This window comes from Adiantum capillus-veneris, chromosome 29 (assembly GCF_014529385.1).
Source record: "Adiantum capillus-veneris isolate H3 chromosome 29, ASM1452938v2, whole genome shotgun sequence".
Taxonomy (NCBI): Eukaryota; Viridiplantae; Streptophyta; class Polypodiopsida; order Polypodiales; family Pteridaceae; genus Adiantum; species Adiantum capillus-veneris.
The window spans coordinates 119,631,661-119,651,243 of NC_140959.1; the positions used below are offsets into that span (position 1 = coordinate 119,631,661).

The 19,583-nt window shown below is 46.9% G+C and overlaps 1 protein-coding gene across 5 annotated transcripts in view; it reads left to right on the forward strand.

Moving 5' to 3' along the window:
- The window catches only part of LOC147419849 (putative RNA-dependent RNA polymerase SHL2), a 64,719-nt gene extending 45,339 nt beyond the window's left edge, over positions 1–19,380 (forward strand). For 4 of the 5 annotated variants that reach the window (XM_086505967.1, XM_086505969.1, XM_086505968.1 and 1 more), the window contains 3 exons: positions 15,028–15,176; positions 15,300–18,054; positions 18,191–19,380. In XM_086505967.1, the coding sequence (XP_086362093.1) occupies positions 15,376–18,054; positions 18,191–19,057 (3,546 nt within the window). In that variant the 5' untranslated portion in view covers positions 15,028–15,176; positions 15,300–15,375 and the 3' untranslated portion in view covers positions 19,058–19,380. Of the gene's footprint in view, positions 1–15,027; positions 15,199–15,299; positions 18,055–18,190 lie in introns of all 5 variants that reach the window. The other variant, XM_086505970.1, reaches the window with a different exon arrangement.
- The last annotated feature ends 203 nt before the right edge of the window (positions 19,381–19,583 follow it).

Here is a 19,583-nt window from a genome sequence, read left to right on the forward strand (position 1 = left end):
CACAGGACTGTCCCCTTCGGGCTTACTGCCACTTCTCTGAAAAGTCGAGGCATGAAGACAAGGATTGCTACTACCTCAAGGGGTTGCGACAAATACAGCAAAGTCTTGGTCCTACTTTTCAACAAGGGCCAACACCTGCATCCAACATGGTCTCTCCATGTGGCCATCCACACCACATGCCACCTTTATTGTCAGCCCCTCCAATGCAAGGTATGCATAGCACTTTTCCCTCTCAGAGCTTTTAGCACACCCATGCTCCCTCCACACCTCACAGCTTCTATGCCTCCACCTCCAACTCCATGGAGCAAGGACCACCTCGTCCTTCGACTCGTCCAGTGAATCGGCCCATTTTGTGCTGCAGATGCGGGGAATATGGTCATTACCAAAGCAAATGCCCTCTGCCCGAAGGGTCCCCTCCCTACCGTCATTGCCCTGATATGAAGGATCACTACAGTAAGGATTGCCCTAAAATTCGTGCATCCACGGCTTCGAACCCAAGTCAAAGCCAGAATGAGTTTGCCTTTCCCAAGCTCAATTTGATAGCAGTTAGCACTGTTTCTCAGCCGCCCCCTTCTACCCACGTGGTTACCCCTAAAAATAAGCCGCCGCAGTTGGTAGAGGAGCCATCGGGCGTCCTCACCCGGGCCCAGAGAGCCGCTCTCGATCTTAGCATTCCAACAAGTTCAACTCCCCCACACAGTCTCACACCAATGGATACCCTGCCTGCAGCTGTTAACAAGCCATCCCCCAGTGCCATGAAAGAATCCAAATCTTTGCTCTCTGATATTGATGAAGCTTTCTTGGAAGCAGTTTCCGATCTACAAAAGATCAAAGTACCCGAGAAACCACTGGTAGAACACGAAAAGCTTACAGCAGAGTCAGTCTTGAAGAACACCTTCCAACAAGTGTCCCTCTATGACATGCTGCGACTAGATGCAAAGTTTAGAAGTGACACCCTTGCTGTTATTCAATCACTTTATCCTGGAGCAGGTCCTAGTGGCGGGCACCTCCCAGTGCGACCATCAGAGTCCTATATGATATCCAATCCCGCTGCTCCACTCATTGATTATAGAAAGAAGCCCTCGTGTCACCAGGAGGTGTATTTTTCCTGTTGCCTTCCGTAAATAAGTACTAGATATTTTTATTTATTTTTATTTTTACTTGTTTTCCCCGGAACCCTTGAAAAGGTGCAAGTGGATATTGCATGGCCAGTGTGAAATGGTTGTGGCCGAATAGGTTTCTCACATCGGGAGTCTGGGTCGGTCAGTCTGGGACTGGTCGGGCCAGTTAGCACTAAATTCTGATGAGTATGGAAGCCTGTGCGCGCCAAATAAAGTCTGGGCCACTCAGAAAGTCACTTATAACTTTATAAGTCAGTGGGAACTAGAGAATTAACTCAAAAGGGGCAAACTGGACACATGGCGGCTCCAGACAGTTTTGCCACTTCCAGCATGAAGAGGCCCCGGGGCGCCCAATTTGAGAGAGGAGGCTGAATTTTACTCTAAGTGAGCTACAGTGTGTGTGTGAGTAGTGGGTGCAGGTCTACAGCTTTAATGGAAAGCTTGCCTTCTCCTCTGTCTCATGTAGCGCGATGATTTGCTCTCGTGCATCTCTCTCTCCCCTTTGGCACATATGGTAATGCCCCACTAGTTGGGCTACTCAGATGAACATGTACAGGTCTGGGGGTTTATGCGCGTTTGCCAAGGCAAGAGCCTTCTGAACAGGAACCGGATTAGCTAATTGCTAATCCCCCACAGGTACGCACAGTTCCATCGCGAAAGATTGCGAATTCGGAGAGTTTTCTCGCGTGAAAACTCGTCCAATTCACAGGGGAACTGTCCCATCGTGTGCGGGAGCCCTTGGGACACGCGTAGGTGTGTTCGCTCTGCTAAAAACGATCCGAAACAGCAAATTACAGCCTGCTGTGTTTTTCTGCAGGTTTAGGGTTTCGCACCTAATCTGCAAGGGAACACCGGGGGAGCCTCGCGAGAGCCTTGGGATGCGTGTATAGGCTTTTGGGCACCCGGCAGTGAAAAACAGGGAATTACAGCCTGCTGAATTTCTGTGACAGCTCACGAGAAAGCTTCCAGATAGCGAGGGAATCCGTCCTAGACAGGTGCTTTTGACCTACAGGGGTTTTTGCGTCGTTATGCTGCCAAAATCAGGTCGAAAACTTGCGTTTTCAGCCCTCGCCAGGTTTGGACAGCTTTGTGAAAGCTTGTGCGAAGTGGTCGGATCGTCTACCTTAATTTGAATAAAGAAATACCGAAAGGGGCGCCAGTCTTTGGGGCCTACAGGGTGTCGGTCTCGTGTGCGCAGTGACATTCTAGTCGCTGGACGCAACTGTGTTCTCTTCCCTTCTCAGTGCTCTGTGTAAAGTTAACAGGTAATTGAAATAGTACCGCCCTCTATGTTGTAAGGCCGGTTATATGGTTCCATCGACGGGATAGTCACTTTTTCTTCAAAAAGTGCAGCGTGGATTGTTGTGGGTGAAAGCAACACAGAGCTTATCGATATGGCAGAGAAGAGAGACCAAGTACCTGAAGAGGGATCTTCCTCACATGGAACAGAGAAAATTCCTTCAACTCTTCAAGAAGAGGACAGGTTGTTTAGAACTCAACTGCGTTGTTGCATGGACATGTTTCAGCAGTTGGCTAACAACCCAAGAATGCAGGAGTTCACAGGGTTTTCAGACTCCTACACAGGGCATGACTGAGTCGTTGCAAGAAAAGGAGATTTCCAATGTGCAGAGGACTCATGATGCTCGAGGGAAAGCCCATGTGGTTGAGCAACTAGCGGTGTCCAATGATCCAAAGCAGCTTGTTTTAGCTGGACAGGAACCGTTTGTGAATGGTCAAGGGAGTAATGAACACGCTATGCGTCGGACCCTTCCATTACCTAATACTTATCCTGGTTATTTTGGAGGTGGTTCAGTGTTTCAAGCTATGGCTAGACCTTCCACAGGTTATATGCCAGGGAATGTGTTCGGGACAATGCCGACAGGCATGGGTAACCCTATGTATGCGAACATGGGTGTCCAATCAGGTTTTCAGGGTGCCTATGGCCAGTTTCGAGTGCCTGGAACACAATTTGGTATGGCTGGTTTTTCACAGCCATACGTACAAAATGCAGATATGACAAGGAAAACAGTTGATGCGAGTGCTGGAATGAACACTCATGGAGCACCACTGTTATAGGCACCTGTTTATGATAATGTGGCTCCTTTGACTCAGCTCAAGGATTACAAGGAAGGTGGGCAGGGAGTGAAGTTTGAAACTTTCAGAGGAACTAAGGATCAATTGAAGGCTTTGATCTTCATACAACAGTTCGATGCAGCTTATGTTGGAGGAAACTTCACGGAATCTTCAAAGATACGCAAGGCTGCCACTTTCTTGAAAGGAAATGCGCTTCAATGGTGGACCGCATTGTTGAACCAGGGTCAAGCCCCAACAACGTGGGTCCAATTCAAACAGCTTTTTGCGCCTGCATGGTTGACAAACACTTTTGAAGTGGATGTGATGACAGAATGGCACGAGTTGAATGCTAAACAGTGTGCGAACTTGGAAGAGTACAATAAACAGTTTTGGGCCGCACTGCTGCCAGTCACCTCTTACAGGTTTGTGCCATTGTTAGAACAAATTGAGAAGTACTGTTGCGGATTGCCAAGAAAATCAGGGACTACTGCACAAAGACTACTGTCCTGAATATGTTTCAATTGATAGAGAATGCAAGGGTGGCCAGCAATCTGTCGAAGGGAGATTCCGATGGATTTAATAGCCACAAGAAAGGGTCCCAGGGCAAACAATTTTCAGCCAAGGGCAATGTTGCAGCAAAGCCTTCTGAGCCTTCCACAAAGAAGCCCTCCACTGAAGAAGGTGATACGTTCAAGAAGCAGTGTAACTCTTCTTCGGGACGAGGACAAGGACAAAAGAGGCATTTTTCTGGCAAAACTTTTGAAGAACGGAAAGCTCTTAGGGAGGCCAAGAAATGCTACATTTGTGAACAGGAAGGACATTTGCAAATGAATGCCCACAGAAGAAGTCATAGGATAAGGATGACAAATCAGACCATAAAGGGAAGAAGCCAAAGCCAAGTGCAGGACTTGTTCCAGATTTGGTTGGAGACCAGCCAAGCACAGATGCCACGGAGCTGTGCAGAGCTTGGGGCAAGGTTAGAGACCAGACAGTGTTGGCTTTCTTTGATCCAGGAGCCCGTGCAAATTTCATATCACCAGAATTGGCATCAAAGTTGGGCATTCGTGCAGAGGAGATGGGTATGACAGGGGATGCTGGTTTGGCATGCCCAGGTCATTCAGAGCCTGTTACTCCCATTTTGGGAAAGCTTCGTCTGCACATTCAGAGCTATGTGGATGCGGAAGAATTTCATATTATGCTACTTGAGGGCTGTGATGTGTTACTGGGTATCCCATGGTGTTACAGGTTGCATGCTATGGTGGATACTTACAACAAAAAAATTACCCTTGTACATAGAGGAAAGACTCATGTCCTTGATGTAAAGCTTAAAGGCGAGTCTGTTCCAGTTGTTTCTCCTTCTGCTATTTCATCTGTAATAAAGAATCATCTTTCTGCGTACTTGATCTTTGCAAAAGAAGTACCTCAAGTTGTATCTAATTTGTCTACCTTAGATAAAGACAGGTCAACTTCTTTGAGTGGTTTCAGTGATTGTTTTTCGGACTCTTTGCCAGGGGAGTTACCTCCTGAGAGACCTGAGGATCATATTATAGATCTTGTGCCAGGTTCTAGTCCACCGAATAGACCACCATACAGGGTTAGTGCAGCCCAGCAGAAAGAGATTATGAGTTAGGTCAACGAGCTTTTAGAGAAGGGGCTGATTCAGCCCAGTTCATCCCCTTTTTGTTCGCTTGTACTCTTAGTGCAGAAGAAGGATGGTTCATGGCGCATGTGCATTGACTATCGCGCCTTGAATAAGAATACCATCAAGAACAGGTTCCCCATACCGAGGATAGATGACATTCTTGATCGGCTTGAGGGAGCGTCATTGTTTACAAGGATAGACCTAAAGAGTGGCTACCATCAGATACGCATTAGGCCAGAAGATGTCCATAAGACTGCGTTCAGGACAACATTTGGTCTCTATGAGTTTCTTGTCATGCCATTTGGTCTCACAAATGCTACTGCCACGTTTAATAGAATGATGGACATAATTTTTAGACCACATAGAAACTTCGTGGGTACCTTCTTTGATGACATGATTGTCTATTCGGAGTCTGAAGAGGAGCATAGGGATCACTTGACTGCAGTTTTCAATGAGTTACGTAAGAACAGGCTACTCATTAATGCGAAGAAGAGTGAATTCTTTTTGCAAGAAATTCACTTCCTTGGGCACATTGTTTCAAAGGATGGGGTACGCATGGATCCTGCTAAAGTGGAAGCAATTAGGTCATGGCCAAACTTGAAGTCCGTACATGACATTCGAAGCTTTCTAGGCTTATGTTCCTACTACAGGAGGTTCATCTGAAATTTTGCTGAGATTGCTTCTCCACTCCATGCACTACAAGGAAAAGGAGTTACTTTCAAGTGGACAGCCAAGGAAATTTTAGCGTTCAAACACTTGAAAGAGAAGCTGACTTCAGATCCGGTAATCATTTTGCTAGATCTTTCGAAACCTTTTGTGGTTCAGTGTGATGCGTGTGGCCATAGTCTTGGTGCAGTTCTAATGCAGAATGGCCGAGTAGTCGCATATGAGAGCAGAATTCTTTTGAAGACTGAAAGGAACTTGCAAGTCTATGAGAAAGAATTGCTGGCAGTAATTCATGCTTTCACTAGTTGGAAACACTATCTGCTAGGGGCTGATTTTGTTGTCCAAACGGATCATCAAACCTTGCGATATTTTCTCACACAGACGAAGCTGTCTGAGAAGCACATGCGATGGGCAAACATCTTGTCAATGTTCCATTTTCAGATTGTGCATGTGCAAGGGAAAAAGAACGTGGTGGCTGATGCGTTGTCACGAAAGCCGCAAATTTCAGCAGTGTCAATTCCGTACCATTGTGAACTAGACGAAATGAAGACACAATATGCTGAAGATTCAGATTTTGCAAGGATCTATGACCAGCTTCTTGATGGGCAACATCATGAGCACTATATGCTTAAGAATGACTTTCTCATGATGCATGGAAAGTTATGCGTTACTAAACAGTTACGGCCAAAGATTTTGATGGAAAGTCATGCTCCACCTTATGCTGGGCATCGTGGAATTGATGCGACAGTGAAAGGGGTTGAGGCATTCTTCTATTGGCCAGCTTTGCGTCAAGATGTTGACACATTTGTAAGATCATGCTTAGTATGCCAAAAAGTCAAATTTGACAGACAAAAGCAACCGGGATTGTTGCAGCCATTGCCGATCCCTGATAGACCATGGGAAAGCATAGCAATGGACTTTATCTTTGATCTTCCAAGGACGCAAACAAGCAATGATGGGATTTGGACTATCATTTGTAGGTTCAGTAAGCAGGCCCATTTCATTCCTGCGAGGAAGAAGATAAAGCCAGAACACATGGTCAAGATATTCATGAGCAATATCTTTAAATATCACGGGATGCCTCAGTCAATTGTCAGTGACAGGGATCCACGTATGACGAGTCTTTTCTGGAAGGCATTGTTTGAGAACATGGGCACTACGCTAAAGTTCTCTTCTTCATTTCATCCGCAAACTGATGGACAGTCAGAAGAGGCAAATTCTACTGTTTTGGACCTGCTCAAATGTTATGTGTCAGAGCACAAGGCAACTTAGGAACACCATCTTCCATTGGTTGAATATGCTTACAATAACACTGTGCATACGTCAACAGGTAAGGCACCATTTGAGATAGTGGAAGGAGGGAAGAAAGTCCCGCCCATTTTGCAGACTAAGGACAAGATTTTTGAGGCAGACAAGTATGTGCAAGATATGGATGAAACATACAGGAAGATAAAGATGGCTCTTGAGAAGACTCAAGCTAAACAAAAGAAAGCTGCTGATCGTCACCGTCGTGAACTTGTATTTTCACTTGGTGATTGGGTGCTTTTGCGCTTTGAAAAGGCCAGGTTAAGGAAAAGGAAAGGCAAGGAACGCTTGTTTCCTAAGCTCAGTATGCGATATTATGGTCCTTTTCAGATTTCAGAAAAGATCAGCGATGTAGCTTACAGGTTGAAGCTACCCGAGGCTGGAAAATACATAATGCTTTTCATGTCAGCCTTCTAAGACCCTTTGTTGGTGATGTGCCAGAGAATATGCTTGATGAGGAACAACCCGAAGTGGAAGAATTGGATGAAATCCTTGTTCTTAAACAGATATTGGCACATAAAGAAAGAAAGGTTAGAGGAAAGGTTGCAAGACGCTATTTGGTGAAGTTCAAGAACTATCCATCGTTGGATGCCAAATGGATGGAAGAGTCTGAATTGGTCGATTCACTTCAGCTATTGCAATTGTATCTTGAAGCCTTTCAGATGGAACCCACAGTGACTTGATGTACCTCTCTCTGGAGCAAGGCAAGAGCATGGTTCATGATGCTCAAGAGAGTAGTTAAGCAATTGTATCTACTCTTTCCATACAGAATTTAGCTAGAGAAGTTTTTGCTTGAGAGTACACTAGAAGACTTCTATGCTTGATATATGTGTCGTAGCCAGGTTGGTGGGATTGTTTAATCGTCCAACGCTACATTTCCGGAAGCATGTATATCTTGGATTCCCATCATAGAATATGTGTGATATCAACAGATACCGCATGTATTATTGGCATGCAAGCGAGGTCGCTTGCAGTATTTCAAGGGTGGGGTGTGTCACCAGGAGGTGTATTTTTCTTGTTGCCTTTCGTAAATAAGTACTAGATATTTTTATTTATTTTTATTTTTACTTGTTTTCCCCGGAACCCTTGAAAAGGTGCAAGTGGACATTGCATGGCCAGTGTGAAACGGCTGTGGCCGAATAGGTTTCTCACATCAGGAGTCTGGGTCGGTCAGTCTGGGACTGGTCGGGCCAGTTAGCACTGAATTCTGATGAGTATGGAAGCCTGTGCGCGCCAAATGAAGTCTGGGCCACTCGGAAAGTCACTTATAACTTTATAAGTCAGTGGGAACTAGAGAATTAACTCAAAAGGGGCAAATTGGACACATGGCGGCTCCAGGCAGTTTTGCCACTTCCAGCATGAAGAGGGGGCGCCCAATTTGAGAGAGGAGGCTGAATTTTACTCTAAGTGAGCTACAGTGTGTGTGTGAGTAGTGGGTGCAGGTCTACAGCTTTAATGGAAAGCTTGCCTTCTCCTCTGTCTCATGTAGCGCGATGATTTGCTCTCGTGCATCTCTCTCTCCCCTTTGGCACATACGGTAATGCCCCACTAGTTGGGCTACTCAGATGAACATGTACAGTTCTGGGGGTTTATGTGCGTTTGCCAAGGCAAGAGCCTTTTGAACAGGAACCGGATTAGCTAATTGCTAATCCCCCACAGGTACGCACAGTTCCATCGCGAAAGATTGCGAATTCGGAGAGTTTTCTCACGTGAAAACTCGTCCAATTCACAGGGGAACTGTCCCATCGTGTGCAGGAGCCCTTGGGACACGCGTAGGCGTGTTTGCTCCGCTAAAAACGATCCGAAACAGCAAATTACAGCCTGCTGTGTTTTTCTGCAGGTTTAGGGTTTCGCACCTAATCTGCAAGGGAACACTGGGGGAGCCTCGCGAGAGCCTTGGGATGCGTGTATAGGCTTTTGGGCACCCGGCAGTGAAAAACAGGGAATTACAGCCTGCTGAATTTCTGTGACAGCTCACCAGAAAGCTTCCAGATAGCGAGGGAATCCGTCCTAGACAGGTGCTTTTGACCTACAGGGGTTTTTGCGCCGTTATGCTGCCAAAATCAGGTCGAAAACCTGCGTTTTCAGCCCTCGCCAGGTTTGGACAGCTTTGTGAAAGCTTGTGCGAAGTGGTCGGATCGTCTACCTTAATTTGAATAAAGAAATACCGAAAGGGGCGCCAGTCTTTGGGGCCTACAGGGTGTCGGTCTTGTGTGCGCAGTGACATTCTAGTCGCTGGACGCAACTGTGTTCTCTTCCCTTCTCAGTGCTCTGTGTAAAGTTAGTAGGTAATTGAAATAGTACCGCCCTCTACGTTGTACAGGCCGGTTATACCTCGCCTGAGAGTGTCTGTTTTGGGTCGACAATTCTCAGGAGTGATAGTGGATGGTGGATCTGACATCAACCTGATGCCCGAGTTCACTATGTTAGCTCTAGGTCTACAGCCTACTCGCCCTGCCCCCTTCACAGTTACATTGGCCGACCAGCAGACAGTCTACCCGGTGAGCATAGTGGACAATGCGCCTCTACAGGTACAAGACTTTTACTTTTAACTTGGATTTTGTTGTGGTTCGTCTTCCCCAGGTTGATTTCCCTTGCTCATTGGAAGACCATGGTTGCGACACACTAAAGCACTTCATGATTGGGGAAACGACGCAATGTGGATACAAACTTCTGGCTCCCCGATGCAACCCATCCTCTTAGAAGGAGGTATGGATCCAGTGGTGCAGCAAGTTTCTTTGTCAATGGAAACCAACCCTGAACAAGAACAGCCTACTACACCTGAAGGGTCAGACGAAGATCTACTGGAGTGGTTGGAGGCTACCAAATCTATGCCTTGTTATGGAGTCTCTATTCACTCTTTGCCTGAAGGTACACCCTCTTCAAATGGTTCCACAGTAACTAAAGCTAATGTGCCACCTGAGCTTATGAAGAAGCATAAAAGCAGTAAGAAATCTCCTCTACAGGAGTTCACCCCCCTTCAAACATCAACCCGTTTGGTGTCTGCTTCTCAGACCAGAACAAAGCTCTCTTCTGTGTCTAGCAAACTCCCTTCACAGAACCCGTTCTGCAAGATGAATTCCAAGATCATGATATCTCTCTTGATCATGATAGCTGTGTGCTCTTTATTTGCCCCCTACCCATCGCCCTACCCTCCCCATCTCCCCCTCGCCCTTGAGCTAATCCCTCCCCCTCCCCTCGCCCTACCCTCCCCCTCTCCCCCTCACCCCCTCGCCCCTAGTCCCTCCCCCTCACCCCCTCGCCCTAGTCCCTCCCCCTCCCCTCGCCTCTACCCACTCGCCCTCGCCCTACCCTCACCCCCTCGCCCTCGCCCCTAGTCCCTCCCCTTCACCTCCTCGCCCTCGCCCCTACCCCTCCCCTCGCCCCTACCCACTCGCTCTTACCCTACCCTCACCCCCTTGCCCTCGCCCTACCCTCCCCCTCGCCCCTACCCACTCGCCCTCGCCTAGTCCCTCCCCCTACCCTATCTCTCCGTCGCCCCTACCCACCCCCTCTCGCCCCTACCCTCCCCCTCACCGTCCCCTCGCCCCTACCCACCCCCTCCCACCCCCTCTCGCTCCTATCCTTCCCCTCACCTTCCCCTCGCCCCTACCCAACCCCTCTCGCCCCTACCCTCCCCCTCACCTTCCCCTCGCCCCTACCCTCTCTCGCCCCTACCCACCCCCTCCCTTCCCCTCGCCCCTACCCACCCCACCCCCTCTCGCCCTATCCACCCCCCTCCACCACTCGCCCTATCTAAACTTCCCCAACCCTCTCAGCCTTAGCCTCATCTCCCCCACCCCGCTGCTCTACATTGTATCTGCAGTAGCCTCAAGCTCCCTTTGTAACCTAAGGAATCTCTTCAAAGAGTCTGCATTCCAATTGCTTTGTGAACCCTTCATGCTCTTCCTCAACAACTACGACTGGCCTCTGCAACTCCTTCAGGAGCCTCTCATTTGCCTCCTTCATAGCAACTACACTTCATTGGTTTTCAGCTCGAGAAGTGCCAAGAGTTTGCCGCAGCTCTTCGCACTCTACTTGGAAATTCCTAGAATTCTCCTGAACTGTCATCATCTCTGCATAAGAATACGCCATCCTGTGTTCGAACGAGAAACCTCCTCCTCCAAGTGTTGAATTCTCTTGCCAGCTACAATCATTTCTTGCATGGTTGGGCCAAGCACCTGCTTCAAGAAAGATGTATATGCGCTTCAAGAAAGATGTACATGCGGTATCTACTGGTTTTATTTCGCAGTTTTTCAGTATTTCCTAGTTTTTCAATATTTCCTCTCACCATATTTCCTCTCACCAAGACGGTGAGCGGTCTTGTGGCGGGCAACCTGTAGCAGGCTACAGTGTCACTTTCACAGGACACTCAGTTAGTACAGTTGGTCTGGTGTGAACCATCTGGTCTGGTTCACACTGGACGGACTCTCTGGGCTGGGCTGGGCAGTGACACATGGCAGGATACGGACGGTGGTCTAGTGGACATCGTGGCGAGGTCACCACCACCACTCACTTCGGAGATTGGCTTAGGTGGCCGACATTTATGGGCTGTTGGGTCATTATCATCATATGCTTCACATCATCATCTTGGACAAGTCCAGTGCGTAGTCGTCTAGAGTGAGTCTATACACAGAGCACGTCTTCACCATCCCGGCACATCCGAGCCTCGACACCCCCATTGTACCTGTGAGTCCTGGGCTGGAGCTGAGTGTGCTGCCACGCCAGAGTCTGTATCAGTCTTTGAGATAGTCGAGTCATATGTTCTGGTCTGCTGTTGTGTCTTTGTGAGCTCTGTTGACGTCTATTGTTTCCTTTTTGTTCAGTCTGTTTGAGTGAGATTCAGTCTGTTTGAGTGAGATTGTCACGCACATTGCACTGAGGACCACCCACTGTAGAGAGCACGCCACATTATCCGCGCTACACATACCCACATACCCAGCCTGAGCAGAGACGCCGTTTGGGGAACATGCCCCAGAACAGTTGGTATGATGAGGAATGCCGGGACACTAGAGCTAGACTTCAGAGGGAGGTGCTTTTGGGGGATATCACTCATAGGCAATCACAAATTGACTTCCGACGCCTAGTGCGGTAGAAGAAGAGGGCATTTTTGGCTCGCCTAGAGCAGGATCTATACCAGCTATTCTTGAGTCAGGACTCACGTGAGGCGTGGAGGCTCTTTCATGAGCACTCCCTCCCCCCTACCATCACTTCTACAGAGGCCTGGGGCTAGTATGCATCATCTTTGTACACAGTTCCTGAGCAGGCCCCCCTTCCCGACCCCCCCGATCCATGCCCACACACGTGTTTTTTCACCGCTGAGATGGTGAGGAAGGCCATTGACAGAATGAGGACTGGGAGAGCATATGATCATGATGGCTTAGTGGCTGAGCATTTCATGTATGCCAGAGATTTACTAGCAGAGCTTCTAGCAGTTATGTTTAACCGTGCCATGTGTGAGGGCTTGCCTGATACCTGGAGCCTATCTACTATTGTACCTATCTTCAAGTCGGGAGACCCTATGGAGCCTGGGAACTATCGCACTATCATGATTGGACATACATTTGCACGGTTGTACGCATCTATTCTTGAGTAGCAACTGAGTAGATGGGCAGAGAGGGAGGGGATGAGCGCAGCCGGGCAGGTAGGTTTCAGGAGGGGTTTTTTTCTACTCTTGACCATATCTTGACACTCAGAGCCATCATTGAGGAGGGCAGATCGCGTGGGAGACGGATCTATTGCAGCTTTGTGGATTTCCGTAAAGCATTTGACACAGTGCCCAGAGCGAGATTGATGTGCAGATTACATCAGATGGGAGTACCCACAGAGCTCATTTGGGGGATCATGGCATTATACAGGTCAATAGTGGGGCATGTACGCACCCCAGAGGGTCTATCCACACCAGTTTACTCCACTATTGGGGTGAAGCAGGGCTGCCCGCTCTCTCCTACTCTATTTGGTATGTATGTAGATGAGGTTCCTGAATACATTGAGAGAGATGGTGATAGAGGTGCACAGCTGGCGGGGACATGGATTCCACTATTGTTATATGCTGATGATATTGTTTTGATCTCTGACTCTCCGGAGGGGATGCAACGTCACCTGGATGCTTTGCATAGGTTTGCCCAAGAAAGTGGTTTGTCCGTCAACCTTGGTAAAACCAAGGTCATGGTATTTAATACCACCCCACAGTGGATCAGGAGGTCAGCGCCCGCCTTCACATACGGCCAGGAGAAGGTGGAGTATACATATGCTTACACTTACCTTGGAGTGGTTTTTAGTGGGCCAGCATTTTCATTGAGGAGGGCAACAAAGACTAGATTGACCAGAGCCCATGCAGCATTGGGTAAATTGGAAAGGATGTGTTCACAGGTTGTTTCAGGAGCCTCGGACGAAGCTTTGGCTCTTTGACACTCTGGTGGCTTCTGTATTGCTCTATGGAGCTGAGATTTGGGAACCTTCACTGGACCATCACGGGAGGACAGGCCGCAGTGATGGATGGGGGGACATGGAGAAGCCCTCTGGTCTCTATGATCTCGCGGCTCATTAGGGCCAAGACTTCAGTACCACGTGCTATTATACGAGCAGAGCTAGCTGCCTCCCCACTGGTGGTTGAGGCGCTCACCAGATCTGTCTCCTTCATACACCGCATGTGGGAACTTCCCAGAGACAGATATGCACGCCTTGCACTTGAGTCCTCTCTACAATTAGCCATGCAGGGAGATACAACATGCTGGTATGGGGAGATGACGTCAGGGTTTCAAGCGCATGGGTTCAGCATAGACAGATTGCCTCCTTTCTAGTACTCACTGGATGCGCCCTCTCTGACTCTTACACAGTCCGAGATCACCAGGCCCATTCGCCAGGACTTGACTCAGCTAGACACCAAGAGGACATGGATACAGCCAGTACAGGAGCTAGGCACGAAGATGGATTTCTACAGAGAGCATCTCCTCCAGCTTACGGAGGATGGTTTTGTGACGAGGCCCAGACACATGGACACTCACCTGTCTCGTGGGATACGATGTGCTATTGGCAAGATACGCAGATCTTCACACCGGCTGTGGATCGAGACTGGGAGATACAGCGGAGTACCAGCAGAGGCCAGGGCATGCCCCCTGTGTGACATCGAGCCTGAGACAGAGTCGCACTACACATGCCACTGCCCCGTCTACTACGAGATACGAGGCCGCTTCCATTGCTTGTTCAAAGAGGGCTTTGGACCATTCTCTAGAGTCATGCGGTACGAGGATCAGAGATGCCTGGGCTTGTTTTTGCTTGAGCTGCGTAGACACAGAGAGAGCTTGATGAGAGGAAAGACTAGCCAGTCTCAGAGACAGATCACAGACTTCTTTAGAGCTGCCACGGGACACCTGGAGGAGTTACTACCACAGCGGAGCTCGTCGCTTTACACCAGAGGCATACTGATCGACCGAGCGACTGAGCTGGGGAGATCCAGACGCCCACGACTGCGGAGGACTACACAACATCGATAGAGGCTGCATCAGAGGATCCGGGTCACGTTGGCTTGACATGCACGACGCCCGGTCAGACTACTGACCATGGAGGAGATTGATGAGATCTGCCAGCGACCGATGCTGGATCTCCTGTGATCTAGCTATCCCAGCTAGCTGTTTTAGCTGCTTAGTCCACACCCAGCAGTCTAGGATTCCGTAGTATTTTATTTTGTCATTTTGTCATCTTGTTACTTTGACTTTGTATCAGATCCACCACATTGTAACTTTCTGGTCTCATAGGTCACTTTGGCCTTTTGAAGACGTTAATATAACATTTCATTTCCTCTCTCTCTCTCTCTCTCTCTCTCTCACTCACACACACACACACACACACACACACACAAAAAAAGCACCCCAACACACCACATGCAAAACACACAGAGAGGCAAGATGCATTGGGCCACTTCAATCTTCAGCTTTTAGCATGTTAAAAAAATTGCATCACAAAAATTTTCTAGTTTGCATAGCCATTAAACCTCTTTCTTTGAGATGTTCTGACAAGAGGGTTGCAAAGAGGATTTCCTGCCAGTTGTATGAATAGTTGGGATGCAAAAACTGTTTGGCTACCATAATTTGCCACAGTTAGTCTCGGCTGCATTGCTTGTAGTTTCTTCTGGTTTAGTTGGGGGACTCTTATGCATTTCACAGCTTTAGAGGTTGAATTTTCTGAAAGTTTTATCTCATGATTAGTGTTTTCTCTCAGGTCATCAAGCTGCTGATGATGCAAGGACAATTGCAATTTATGACCTCTTTCTGTGAGATGTAACGACCAGAGGGTTGAAAAGAGGATTTCCTGCCAGTTTTATGAATAGTCGGGATACAAAAAGAGTTCAGCTACCGTGATTTGCCACCGTTGGTTTCTGCTGCATTACTTGTAGTTTCTTTTGGCTTATTTGGGGGACTCTTTATGATTTCACAGCTTTAGAGATTGAATTTTCTGAAAGTTTTATCTCATGATTGTTGTTTTTCCTTCAGGTCATCAAGCTGCTGATGATGCAAGGAAAGTTGCAAGTAAAAAATTAGTACTCTACAAACTGGTCAACTCCTGATTATGGAAGTGAGCACACAAGTGATCGTAGGAAATGTTCCTGATGGTATGGAAGCAAAAGATCTTGCTTCCTACTTTGAGAAGAAGTTAGGTATTGTATGGAGGTGTCGATTAAAAACATCTTGCCCACCTTACAATGCCTACCCAGAGTTTTCCTGTACTGAGTTGGAGGAGAATGCCTTTCCCCAGGGCATTCGGTGTGCTCCTCATGCCTTTGTCCACTTTGCATCTGCTGCGGTGGCAAGAGAGGCATGCTCACTTGCAGAACAACAAAAACTAGCAGTTGGGCAGTATTTGCTGAAGATTCAGCCCAGTATTGAGGGGAAGATCGCAGCTAAGAAAAGTGTCTGCTGGAAGCTTTCAAACGTCTGTGTAGAGTTGGGAACCTTAATGAGTCCAAATGAACTGCTTGTCAGTTGGAAGGGGCCATCTGCAGGTGTCATCTTTGAGCTGGAGCAAATTAAAAAGAAATGCAATTTACATTTGACACAGTGGACTTTATTCAGCTCTCAAGAGCGTAGTGAGAAAATGTGGATGAGGTGTAAGTATAAGCTGGAGTTCTTTGTTGGGGATCTATGGGAGCTTAGGAGGGAGAATGAGTGGGAGGGTGAAGGTGCCTTGACTATGATTTTACATTTTCGGATCCCTCCACTTATTTTTTATCGAACAGCCGATGATGATGTCTATCACAAAACCTATTTTGATCTTCCTGATGATGAAGACCCGTGGATTCGCACTTTAGATTTTACTCCCAGCAAAAGCATTGGGCGTTGTCAAGCCTATCGGGTAAGCGTGTCTCCAAGACAAAGAAGCACGTTTCAGAAAATTGTTGACTATTTTAATCAGCAACAGTTGTTGAGGTTAGGAGAACAACCAAGGGTGAAGCTTCCGCGTGAAGTACAATCAGTACATCAAAGGTCAAAATTTTTCCTCGTGGAGAATGTCAGAAACCTACCTTTTGAAGTCATGTTTTTAGTGAATGCTCTTGTTCACAAAGGGACTGTGAAAGCTCCAAGCTTGACTACAGGTTTCTATGAACTTCTGGACCCTTCAGTTACTGACACTAAAGTAGCTGTTTTTTCTTTAAAACATATGTACAGCTACAAAATTCCTGTTTTTGATGCTGAGAGGCGTCTCAGAAGAGTGATTGAGTGGCAGCAAGCTAAGAGAGTGCCAGTCAAAACAACAGGTGAGAAAAGTATCACAATGGAAGTGGGTCGTTTCATTGTCACTCCAACAAAAGCCTACTGCTTGCCTTCTGAGTCAGAGCTCTCCAATCGAGTTCTGCGAAACTTTGAGCACCTTGCAGACAGGTTTCTTCGTGTCTCTTTTCTTGATGAGAATTTCCATATGTTGTCAAATACCATGATGAATGCTATTGTGGCTCCAATTGCCCGAACAAGTGGGCAGGTATCAAGGAGTGCTCTTTACCAGAGAGTCAGGTTAGTTCTTCTTGAGGGTTTCTCATTGTGTGGGAGGCATTATGAATTTCTTGCGTTCTCTTCAAATCAGTTAAGAGATAGCTCAGCGTGGTTTTTTGCTGCAACCAAAGGAGTCAATGCAGAGACCATCAGGACCTGGATGGGAGGTTTCAAAAAGACAAATGTTGCAAAATATGCTGCTAGAATGGGACAGTGTTTTTCCTCGACAATTCAAACTGTTCAGTTACCGAATTCAAAATATGCTCATGATATTATTAGAAATGGACACAAATTTTCTGATGGTGTTGGGAAAATATCTCCTATTCTTGCACAAGAGTGCGCCAGGATGTTAAAGCTGGAGCATAACCCTCCATCTGCTTATCAAATTCGATATGGTGGATGCAAAGGTGTAGTTGTGACTTGGCCTTCAGAGAAAGAAAGCGACCGCACACTGACTCTCCGTAAAAGTATGAAAAAATTTATCTCCAGACATGATTTCATTGAGGTTGTTACGTGGTCAAGGTTTCAACCTTGCTTTTTGAACAGGCAAATCATTACATTGCTTTCTGCACTGCAAGTACCGAATAGCGTTTTCCTTGACTTGCAAGATGCAATGGTGTCAAAGCTTGACCAGGTTTTGCAGAATTCTGAGGTTGCTTTCGAGGTTCTTTCATCCTTTTGCTCTGGGGATCTACATAATTCAGCACTGGAAATGCTTAAAGCAGGCTTTCATCCCTTAGGTGAACCCCACCTATATAGCATGCTACATTGTATTAGGGCTTCCCATCTAGAAGAGTTGCTGAGCAAAGCAAGGATATATGTTAAAGATGGTAGATGGCTATTGGGCTGCATGGATGAGCTTGGTGTTCTGGAGTATGGTGAGTGCTTTGTTCAAGTGTCAACCCCTTATCAAGATGATTACCTTCCAGAGAATCTGATGGGACTTACAAACACAAAGCATCAGGTCAAGGTTATCACTGGGAAAGTGATTATGGCAAAAAATCCCTGTTTGCATCCTGGAGATGTTCGCATTCTTGAAGCAGTGGATCATGCTGCCTTGCATCACTTAATTGACTGCTTTGTGATGCCTCAGAAGGGTGAAAGGCCTCATTCTAATGAAGCATCTGGAAGCGATCTTGATGGCGATGTCTACTTTGTATGCTGGGATTCTTCTCTGATTCCTCCAAGTGGAAAAAGCTGGGAGCCCATGCAGTATTCTGCGGATGAAGCTGTTAGTCAGAGGCATTGTGCTCGAGTGGAGGTATAGCCCTTTGAAGGCTGCTCTTTCATTCAATAATATCAGTCAATTGGTGTACTTTTCTTCTCTGAGTAGGATTTTCTCATAAACATGTTTTTACATGAGTATTTGTTCATACCGTGAGGCTCGTATCTTGCAGGACGTCGTGGAGTTTTTTGTTAAGTATATGGTCAACGATCATCTGGGAAAGATTTGTAATGCCCATGTTGTCCATGCAGACCAGAGTAAAGAAGGGGCCCTTGATCCAAAATGTTTGCAGCTGGCAGAGTTAGCAGCAACTGCAGTAGACTCACCAAAGACTGGGAAGTTGGTGATTTTACCTCCAAACTTGAGGCCCAAAAAATATCCAGACTTCATGGACAAAGATGACAAGCCGTCGTATCGTTCGGAGAAAATCCTTGGAATCCTCTATCGCAGAGTCAGGGGGGCAGCTGAAAAAGAAATCAAATTGAGCTCTTTGTTAGGCAACCCAGACTTTTCATTTGAACAGAATTACGATCGAGATTTGGAGGTAGATGGATATGAGGAGTATTTGACAGAGGCATGGCAACTGAAGCAAATGTACGACGTTCGGCTTGCAGCTTTGATGGACCAGTATGATGTCAGGGTAGAAGGGGAGGTTGTAACTGGCCATTTTATGACAGTACTCTCAAAGCACAACAGTCGGAAGAGGGGCGATTTGAAAGAACGGCTCATAAATGAGTACACTTGCCTCAGGAATGAGTTTAGGCAAATATTTAAAGAAGAGGATGGTGCAGATTTGTCGGAGGCAGAGCACGAACTTCTAGAGGAGAAGTTGGAATGCAAGGCTTCCGCGTGGTACTATGTCACCTACCATCCTGACAGCGTGGCTAAGGTGAGGGAGGTCAATTCAGATTTTCTTTTATTGAGCTTCCCCTGGATTGCTGTGGAGGATCTTGCAAGGATCAAGTCAAGGAAGCGGCGGGCCTACGAGTCTTACTACAAGCTCATTCAAAGCTTTGGGGGGACACTGAACTTCAGCTAGAGCATAGTTCTTCTTTGTTGCAATGCAGAGCCATACAGCAGCTTTGCACTGCAGGCTAAAGGCATTTTCTGTATGTACCACTTTTGTGAATCTTTTGTATATAGAAACTTACAAATTCAGCCAAGGACTTACAATTGTTGCCAAAAGCTTAGTGGAGGCTTGCTTACCTGTATAGTGTATAGCCTAGTTTGGCGGCAATTTTCGTTTGTCTAACGAACTGGAAAGCTTAGTCATGAGCTTGTGACTCTTGCTACTAAAGAATGAGGTACTCTACATCTAAATTAGTGTAATTTATACTTAACAAGAGAAAGACCCTTGCAGCCGTTGATGACTTAGTGAAGTGTGGTGGCAACTTCGAGGTTTGCCAAGTGAGACCCAAACATTTCAAGCTCATAATTTGCAGGCACTAGATTATTTATATATCAACCAAAACGATTGGTCGGTTTGTTTTACTCATCTTGTGCAAACGTGCTGACTCACTCACCAGTTGTAAACCAGGATGGCTGCAACAGTCTTTGTCAAAATA